The sequence below is a fragment of the Emiliania huxleyi genome, assembly GCF_000372725.1.
Source record: "Emiliania huxleyi CCMP1516 unplaced genomic scaffold EMIHUscaffold_461, whole genome shotgun sequence".
In the NCBI taxonomy this organism is placed as follows: domain Eukaryota; phylum Haptophyta; order Isochrysidales; family Noelaerhabdaceae; genus Emiliania; species Emiliania huxleyi.
This window is the reverse complement of record NW_005198529.1, coordinates 1-9,496: the sequence shown is the minus strand read 5'-3', so window position 1 is coordinate 9,496 and position 9,496 is coordinate 1. Positions and strand designations below refer to the sequence as shown.

The 9,496-nt window shown below is 67.2% G+C and overlaps 2 protein-coding genes across 2 annotated transcripts; one reads left to right on the top strand and one right to left on the bottom strand.

The window, feature by feature from the left end:
* Positions 1-1,086: 1,086 nt before the first annotated feature.
* On the top strand, positions 1,087-4,533 carry EMIHUDRAFT_245446 (hypothetical protein; the record flags this gene model as incomplete). The annotated part of the gene is made up of 8 exons (XM_005768257.1): positions 1,087-1,149; positions 2,101-2,358; positions 2,433-2,792; positions 3,137-3,433; positions 3,544-3,624; positions 3,718-3,835; positions 3,952-4,058; positions 4,447-4,533. The coding sequence occupies 8 exons, from the start codon at positions 1,087-1,089 to the stop codon at positions 4,531-4,533; spliced, it is 1,371 nt and encodes a 456-aa protein (XP_005768314.1).
* Positions 4,534-6,349: 1,816 nt separating this feature from the next.
* On the bottom strand, positions 6,350-6,571 carry EMIHUDRAFT_76121 (hypothetical protein; the record flags this gene model as incomplete). Its single annotated transcript, XM_005768256.1, has 1 exon — positions 6,350-6,571. A coding segment is annotated over one exon (222 nt), but the record flags the coding sequence as incomplete, so codon positions are not given.
* Between the last annotated feature and the right edge of the window lie 2,925 nt (positions 6,572-9,496).

Below are 9,496 nucleotides of genomic sequence, written 5' to 3'. Positions count from 1 at the left end.
TCCCTGAGCGTCACAGCAAATCACCCAGGCGTGAGTGGCGAGTCCGAGCCGCCGAGGAGTCGAGGAGGAGCTCTATCCCTGCCTGCACCAGTTGGTCTGCACATGTATAGCCTGGAGGCTGGGCCTCCCCGCTGGCGGCACGCTACGAGCTTTGCCCCATGAAATGCTGTAAAGAGTGGTGTAGCTAGGTGCATCACTTGAGCGGCCGCACTCTGCTCGCTACCCCCCCTGCACAACTAAGCTCATCCCTGCTGCTAGGGGGGGGGGTCTGACCCCCCCAGCAGCAGAGCGCTCCTGCTGGGGGGGGGGTCCCGACCCCCCCAGCAGCAGAGCGCTCCTGCTGGGGGGGGGGGTCCCGACCCCCCCAGCAGCAGAGCGCACTGGACCCAGCTCTCCCGCCTCCTCGCCGCCGCCCCCCCCTCTCCGCCCTCGGTTCGTGTTTAAGCGGTACTCGTACGCTCGAGGCGGTTGTGTTCGCCGCGCCTTCGAGCCCAATACACCTCGCGAGAAAGCGCTGCGCGGTACTCGGCAGTGTCGCAGTGTCGAGCAACACTCGGTGTCAGAGCGTCGCGCCTCCATCAGTAGTCTCTCATCATCGAGTGATTGCTGGCCTGTGGCGTATGACCTCGCGCGGATATCACCAACGACGAGCATGCGAAGATAGGGAACAATATCTTGTACAGCCCGCTGTGCTCCCCGCTGTGCCACGGCGTACGATGGGCTGCGAGAGCCGTATCTTCCCTCCTTGAAGCAGAGGAGCCGCGAGGCACGAGAGGCGTAGAAGAGAGGCTGGCGTGCCCCGCACCTCCCGGTTGGCAGTAGGAGGGCCCGCCGGTGAGACCACTGATTTTGATGCCGACCATAAATTCTCGCCACTGGAACGCATGCTACTTACAGCTGCTGTCTGTACAGAGATGCCAGCACCCCCCACAGGCAGAGCGCTCCTGCTGGGGGGGGGGTCCGGACCCCCCCAGCAGCAGAGCGCTGCTGGGGGGGGGGGGTCCCGACCCCCCCAGCAGCAGAGCGCTGCTGCTGGGGGGGGGGGTCGGCCATGAGCTTAGTTGTGCAGGGGGGGTAGCGAGCAGAATGCGGCCGCTCCGTTTGAGCACTTGCCCTGCAGTCAGCTTGCTGGGGTCGGTGGTCCCGGCGGTGCGCTGCGCGGGGGGGGGGGGGGGGGCATTAGCCAATTACACATACCAGGTTTAGACCCAGAGTTTATCGTAAACAGGACTAATCCGGTTCGTGTTTACCAGTGGTCTAAACTCGTGCGAACTCCGAGCTTTCCTTTTTTCCGGCGGGGGGCGAGGGCGCTAGCTAAGGAGGAGGAGCGAGAGCCCGGGGAGGATTGGGCGCAAGAAACTTGGAGCACTTTGGAGTGCAGTCATTAACCGCACATCCAGGGCCAGGGAGCTAAGAAGCGCACCCAGCGGGCCGGATGATTGGCATCGGGTTGCGGGCAAGAGAGCCCTAGCCCCGGGGGTGCGCGTTCGCAGGGAAAGGGCCGTAAAGTAAACACGGGTCTCCGAGGGTTAGTCCGCGCTCCAGGTTTCCCCTAGCAGCGGAGCGCCCCCTCTACTCGGAGCTAATAAACACCAGACACGCACACGACGTACATCCTCACTCGACGTCACCCCTCGGGGCTTCTCCGTTCGGCCTCCCCCCCTCGGTCCGGAGGAGCCCTCCTATCCCCTCGGTCCTCCCTCCACTCGCTTTCCGCTGGTTGGGCAACGGATGCGGGGCCCGGCTCCCCCTCCTAGCCTTTTTCGGCCGCGGCCCCGCCGCCGTCTCGCCCGCTCTGCCTGCTCCTGTTGACTCCGCCTCCGGCGATCCCGTGCCCGACTCCTCGGGCGAGGGCGGCGGCATTGGATCGCCACGCCGCCCCTCCCCGGGAGGTTGGGCCAGCTCTCTTCGTTCGAGGAATCGCGCCCGCCCCCGCCGTCTCTCTAGCAAAATTCCTTTTTTTTATAGCTTTCCGTGACCGACGCGCTCGAGAAAGTCCCCCAAAAGCCCAACCTTGCGTTCGCGATAGTCTGCCGTCCGCGCCTGAACGCCGTGTTTTTTTGAAGTTCTCGTCGGTATACTGTGCATCATCTCCCACAGGAGATCGCCCGTCACATCCGGAGGGTAGTTCGCGCGATCAGGGCAAGCATCAAAGTCAGCGCCTCCACAAGGGCCCACTCCGCGCTTTACCACAGTCCGTACAAACCGCCTCTCCGCCAGAGAGGTCTGCCGCTGCTCATCAACATCGAGGCCCGAGGACGCAGGCTGTTTGCCATGAAGCCGCACGCGGCCGCGCACCACCCGCTGCACCCCGTACTCCTCTGCCTCCTCATCCGAATCAGGCAAGCGTTCCTCGGGGTCGTACTCGCCATCCTCCTCCTCTGGGCGGCCGGGTCCCCATCTGCTCGCCCCGCATCACGCACCTTATCTAGCACCTTCGCTCGCGCCGCCTCGCCGCGCCGCTCGAGAATGCTCGCAGCTGCCGACCCGATCTGCTGACCGGCGCCGGCATCTGGCTCGCAACGTCTGCGCCCTCCACCGGAATTCGTATGCAGCATAGGCACCGGGTCTGGCAGCACCGGCTCAACGCCGCGCCCCGCGGTCGGTGCAAGCAGGGAATGTTCCCGCTGCTGCTCTGCTGCAGCCTCGAGTCGCGGTGCGGCCTCCGCACTCTCGGCGTTCGCCTCTCGCCCTGCTGCAGCATCCGTTCGCCGAGCGCCGAGCGCCTCCTCAAAGCATGCGAGAATCTCGTCGCTCTGAAGGTCAGCCTCGAGCACGTCGTCGGCAGCGCGGTTGCTCGCCCGGCCGGTCGGCCCTCGAGACCTCACAGTGGCGGCCGCCTCTGACAGCGGCGGCAGCCTCCCAAGCTGCCCACGCATCATGCTGCGCTTCGCGGCAATCGCGTAACGGGAGGCTCGCTGGCTTTTTGTGGCTTTTTGGACGGCTTTTTTGGATTCTCCCGCCCTCCAAGCCGTAGGATTTTTTTTGCAACACGTTCCGACGTTCGGCTGACTCACGTCAGCCGGCACGAATGCCCTCGCCCTGTCACTTCGAGGACAGCGCCGGCACCTGCTTCCCCGCTCCCAGCCGTGGTGCCTGCGGCAGACCGGCCGCCGGCAGGCCCGCCTTTGTTCAGGGCGCCACGGTCACAGAGCTCTGCGAGAAGAACCCGCCGTACGGGTTTGGCCCGCTCTGCCGTGCTGCGGACAGCTCCTCTTCGCTGCGCATGCTGCGTGGCCTGAGAGATCCAGCGCGTTGCTTCTACCGCTCGTGTGCGGTAGTCGGCGCGAGCGGCAACCTGCTCGGGTCGCGCTACGGTGCGGAGATCGACTCTCACGACGCGGTGGTGCGCATCAACCTGGCGCCCGACGGCCCGATGACCGCGCGCAGCAAGGCAGCACCGCATCGCCACGAGCCAACCTGGATCTCGGACGTCGGCACCGACCATCCTCCGCCCATCGCCGCCCGCACCCCGCGTGGTTGTTCCACGCGCGCGGCCCGCCCGCAGGCGCGCGGACGACGTGGCGCGTGCTCACGATGGAGGGGTACGGCTACCTGACGCACTACTCCCGCTTCTGGCTCGCGCCGCCGCACGGCCACGGCAGTCACCCAAACATGAGCGGCGTGCCGCAGGCGCTGCTCGCGCCCTGCCGCCACGCCCAGACCGGCCAGCATCCACAGCGCTCTCCTTCTCCACCGGGCGTCGTGGAGGAGTAGGAGCCGCTGCTCGCCGTCGTCTGCCACGAGCCGGGGCGCAACATGGGCCGCTGCCGCGCCGAGCGGCTGGCTCACACGTTTGCCCACTCCGAGTCCGCCTCCTACCTCATCAACCCCGGTGCCGAATCCGCACCACCCGCCCTAACGTCCCGCCGCCCGTGCCCCGCTGCGCCACCCCCCTCCCTTCTGGCACCGCCTTCCTCCTCCTCTCACGGAGCGCCCCTCCCGGCCCAGGCCTGCTCGGCGAGATTGCGAGCGACGAGTTTCGCGGCGTCCGCGGCCAAAAGACGCCGTCGACCGGCATGGTTGCCATCGCTCTGGCCCGCAAGATGTGCGGAGCGGTCCACCTCTACGGGTTTGGCAACGGCGCGGGCGGCGGCGCGGGCCGAGGCCCGGCTCGCACCCCACCCCTCCCACCCCCCTCCCCTCCCTCCGCCCGCCCTCAGGCTCGTGTGGCTCCTCCTGCTACCACTTTTACGAGTGCACGGCCTCGGGCTCCAACCCGAGCCAAGACCACTTCCTCAATGTCAGCTAACCCTAACCCTAACCCAACCCGAGCCAAGACCACTTCCTCAATGTCAGCCGCCGCCCACGCCCGCAGCACCTGCGCGCACCATCGCGCAACGCCTGCACCCCGCCCCTCGCGCACCGCCGCGCACTCGCACCGCACGGCGCGCCCTCCGCGCACCGCCACCGACCCGCCGCCGAGCGGTTCCGTCCCGTCTGCAGGAGAGCGGCGCTTCGGGCGGCTACCACAACTTCTCGGCGCAGGCAGTCGTCTTGCGGCGGATGGCACAGCGCGGCAAACGGCCGTAGAAGCGACAGAAGCGAGAGAGGCCCAGTCGGCATCCAGTCGGGGTCGAGCAGCGCGCGCCACTTTGCCGCGCTGCGACCCAGTCTGCTTGCCTCGCCTTTCCCTCCCCCTCGAGCTCGTCCCGCCCCGCCCCCGCCCCCCGCCGCAGGCGACGTCGTTCCTCACTGGGGCTCTTGCGGCCTGAATTATGGCGGCGCGCCGGCGGCGTTTGTCAACTCTCCCAGCAAGGGTCGTCGAGGGCGCTTGCGTGGCCGTGGCCATGGCCGCGGCCGTGGGCGCGGGCGGCCAGGCGGCGGCGCAGAGGGTCGACTGGGCAAGGCGCTGGGGAGCAGCGGGCACAAGGTCGCCACTCTTGCGTAGCCAACTTGCCACGAGGGAGGCGCTGGTGAGATTCGACGGTTGAGTCATAGGCGACCGACGAAGAGGTGGAGGTGGTCGACGGGAGAAAGCCAGCAGACGGGGAGGCAGGGCAGTGGTAGAAAGCTGTGGTGCTGGCACGAATCGATCTCGTCTCCGTATTGGCTAATGAGTGTCTTAGACTTGTGTGCGCTCATGGAGTGTGTGTGAGCGAAGTGGTTGTTGTGTGGTGTGTTCAACAGCCAACACAGGCACGGCCGAAAGATTTTGTGTCTGCGACACTGGTCACTGCGAGAGGCACACACTTCTTTCGGATCATGCGTGGCTCTTTGATCCGCGCCCGCCGCCCCCACACGCCGCCGGGGACGAGATGAATCTAGAGTACGAAGTGTCTCTTGCCCTGCCAGAACCTACCTTATAGAGGGAGCGGACCGTGAGTTGAGGAAATCGAGGGACGCGACCCACTTCGCCACAGATGGTCCCGCGCCTCGCCGCTATGACGGGCACACGCCCCGCACCGTCCGCTGTGTGCCCGTCTTTGTCCGGAGTGAAAAGTCCAACGCGCTCGTCGGTGGGGCGGCTTCCCTCAACCTGCGCCGCGCTCGGCAAACCTCGACAGCGCTTTCGGTGGCATGCAGCTCTTTGCGACAGAAGCCTGGAGAGCAGCTCCTCTGCTGCTCACACACTCTGCACAGTTGACACAGCCTACTGTGCGGCTGCCACAGCTGTGACAGCGATGGGCTCGCCCTCACTGGCCCTCAGTCACTTGTGCTGCGGCTTGTGTGAGCGACACTGCTCGGCGACTGCCGGCACACTGTGAGACCATGGGTGTGAGGTTAAACCACGCTACCAGCGCTTGGTCACATCGGCCCCGAGATCAGATCCTTCTACTCTGTTGATGACAAGACTTGTCTACTGGCTAAAGCCGAGCAGGAGGGCCCAGCGCATAACCCTTGGTCAACTCAGGGTCCACACCCCGTAACCTGAGTCTCTCTCTTTCTCTCTCTCTCTCTCTCTCTCTCTCTCTCTCTCTCTCTCTCTCTCTCTCTCTCTCTCTCTCTCTGACAGAGCACGTAGCATATAGGCAAAGGCCAAAGCACCCCGGAGCCGGAGCTCTAAACTGTCGATGTACAGCCCGCAGGGGAGGGCGAGCCTTTCCCTTTGCTAAAGCCCATGACGCTTTTGAGAGCGCGCGCCTGAGATCGCCTGCAGGCGCGCGCGGCGGGGCGGGAGCGAGGTGTGCTCGCTCTACACCCCCCTGTGACCGTCTTTTGTAGCCTTTGGAGAAAATGTGTAATAGAAGTATGTGTACACATAAAGCCGTAAGCACCCGCGACTCTGGTTTCTGCGAGGGCCGAGGCGTCGCTCGAGACCGGGGGAGTGAAAGGGTAAGCCGCTGCCGGCGGGTGCCGCGCCGGCGGCGACGGCCGACGGTGGCGGGTGGCGCAAGCGCCGCGCTCTTCAGCATGCGTTCGCCTCTTCCCACTCCCGGATCATCCGGCGCAGCGTGTGGTTGGGGGCGAGGAAGGTGTGCACGAGCGCCTCGCCCGTCATCGGGCTCGTCGACTTGGTCGCGAGCCAGCGCTCGATCGCCGACCGCTCGTACGAATGCCCGTCCGCCGCCATCACCGGGTCACTCATGAGCTCGGTCGTGATCGGGCAGATGAAGTCGGCCGGCGGCTCCTCCCTCGGAGCCGGCGCCTCTGCAGCCGAGGACGGCCCTTGCGCCTCCGCCGCCCGCCTCCCCTCCTCCAGCCTCGCGCTCTCCTCGAGCGCCGCCGCAAGCTCCGCCTCCGCCGCCGCCGCCACCGCCTCCTCCGCCGCCTCCTCTTCCGCCGCCTCGGGCTCTTGCGACGGCCCAGCGCCTCCCCCGCCGCCCTTCTTCTTCTTCTTGCCCCTCTTCTTGGCCGTCTTCTTCTCCTCAGGGCACTTCCCCGCCTCCTCCTCCGCCAGCAGCGCCGCCGCAGTCTCCTCGGCCGCCCTCTCTGCCGCCGCCCTCTCGGCCACTGCCCTCGCCACCTTCGCCTCAATCTCCGCTCTCTTCGCCTCCCTCGCCGCCGCCTCGCGCCGCTCCGCTTCCTCGGAGAAGATCTTGACACACTCGGCGTGGCCCTCCTCCTTGGCCCACTGCCACGCCGTACGCCCGCCCGAGGTGCGCGCCGCTGTTTCTGCGCCCGCCCGCAGCAGGCAGCGCACGACGGCGGGGTGGCCCTCCTGGCACGCAACGTGCAGGGGCCTGAAGCCGCGGCCCGCAGCTTGGTTGATCGCCGCACTGGCCTCGAGGAGCAGCTGAACGATCTCGAGGTGGCCCTTCTGGCACGCGATGAACAGCGGCGTGGCGCCACTGTCCTTGGCTTGGTCGACCGCCGCGCTGGCGCCGAGGAGCAGCCGGGCGCACTCGAGGCCGCCCTTCTGGCACGCGATGAACAGCGGCGTGGCTCCGTTGGCGTTGGCTTGTCCGACCGCCGCGCCAGCAGCGAGAAGCAGCCGGGCGATGTCGACGTGGCCCTCTTGGCACGCCATGAACAGCGGCGTGGCGCCGTCCTGCATGGCTTGGTTGACCGCCGCGCTGGCAGCGAGGAGCAGCCGCACGCACTCGAGCTGGCCCTCTTGGCACGCGACGAACAGCGGCGTGAAGCCGTCAGTGTCTGCTTGGTTCACCGCCGCGCTGGCAGCGAGGAGCAGCCGCGCGATCTCGGGGTGGCCCTTCTCGCACGCGATGTGCAGCGGCGTGGTGCCGGTATTCATGGCTTGGCTCACCGCCGCGCCAGCCTCGAGGAGCAGCCTGGTGCACTCGAGCTGGCCCTCCTCGCACGCGATGAGCAGCGGCGTGGCGCCGTCATCCTTGGCTTGGTTGACCGCCGCGTCAGCCTCGAGGAGCAGCCGGGCGCACTCGACCTTGTCCTCCTGGCACGCCATGTACAGCGGCGAGAAGCCACGGCCCGTCGTCGCCCCCACGCTCGCGCCGCTCTCGAGCAGCAGCCGCACCGCCTCGGCCTGCCCGTAGTAAGCGGCGTAGGTCAGCAGCGTGAAGAGGTTCTCGGCCTCGAGCCGCGCGTCGAGCAGGGCCGTGAGCGCCGCGCCGCGCGTCCGCCCGGAGAGGAGGGCGCGCAGCGAGGTCAGGTTGCCCTGGCGCAGGTCGGCGAGCACGAACGGGCTGATGGCGCCGCTCATGGCGGCGGCGACATCTTCTGGTGCTCCGCCCTGCGCAACAGCGGTCGGGCATCCGTGACGGCCTACTTTTCTTTTCTTTTGAGGCCATCGTAGGTTTGTCTTGTACGTGTGTGTCGGGGGTGTGTCAGAAGTGTCAGTGAGGGGCAGCGGAGGGCGGGGGCGCACAAGGCCGGAGGCTCAACCATTCGTCGGCTCGTCAGGGTTGGAGAAGGGGGAGGGAAGTCTGGGCGTTCGGCGAGGGGGTCAGAGCCAACAGTGCGTACGGGGTAGCCACCACTTTCCTGCCTCACAAGGGCGGGGCTGTCCCGGAAAGTGAGAAACGCCGGGCAGCGTGGTGCAGCTCGGGCGAGGCGGGGGGGGCGCGGGTGCGGGGTGCGGTGCGGTGCGAGTGTGTGCATGTCATATGGCTACAGCAAGTGTCCATCCGTCTGTATTATTATTAACAACGAAGGCGCTCTCAAAAGAAAGAAGAATTTTACAAGCAAGAAAAAATGGTTCCTAGTTCCGAGACGGTCAAACCTGAGGGATCTGACCGCGTTATGACTCTTGAGATATCTACCACACGTCTAACCGCTCCTTTCTAGACCGCGTACGTTATTGTTTAATGTCCGCTGCCTGGTGCCCCACCATCTCACACTCCCATAGTCCAGCGGCTGTGCGCTTTCCCCTTCCAGCGACGCGGACTTTCCGGTGATTGCATGGTAGCTGCTCGCGCACGCCCTCGACGGCGGAACACAAGGAGGAGCGCGAGGAGGGAGGAGAGGGCGACAACAATTGCCGCGATCCACCGAAGCGAGGCTGCGCTGGAGGGCGTCGTCGAACTGATCTGCAGTGCAAGTGTTGCAGCCTCTGCAGCCTCGTCTCGCAGGGTGTGCATCATGCGCGTGACAGGGTTCGGCGGAGACTCCGTGTCCAGGAGGGCGCGCTGCCTGCGGGTGATCGATGTGGGGTCATCGGGTGGCGGGCTCGGCGGTGGCGGCGAGGGCGGCGGCGGCGAGGGCACGGGCGGCGCTGGTGGTGGTGGCGAGGGGGGCGGTCGCATTGGCGGTGGTGGAGCAGGCGGCGGCGGCGACGGTGGCGGCGGCATGGGCGGCGGCGGGCTTGGCGGCGGAGGGCCCGGCGGTGGTGGACTCGGCGGCGGTAAGCTCGGGGGCGGCGGCGAAGGTGGCGGCGGCATGGGTGGCGGCGCCGACGGCGGCGGCGGCGAGGGCGGCGGAGGGCTCGGCGGCGGAGGGCTCGGCGGTGGAGGTATTGGCGGTGGAGGGCTCGGTGGCGGAGGGCTGGGTGGGGGAGGGCTTGGTGGCGGCGGCAATGGCGGAGGTGGCGAGGGCGGTGGCGGCGAGGGTGGCGGCGGCGATGGCGGCGGCGGCGAGGGTGAGGGGGGTGGGGGTGAGGGTGGCGGCCGGCTGTGAGGAGACGGCTCGGGGGAATGCG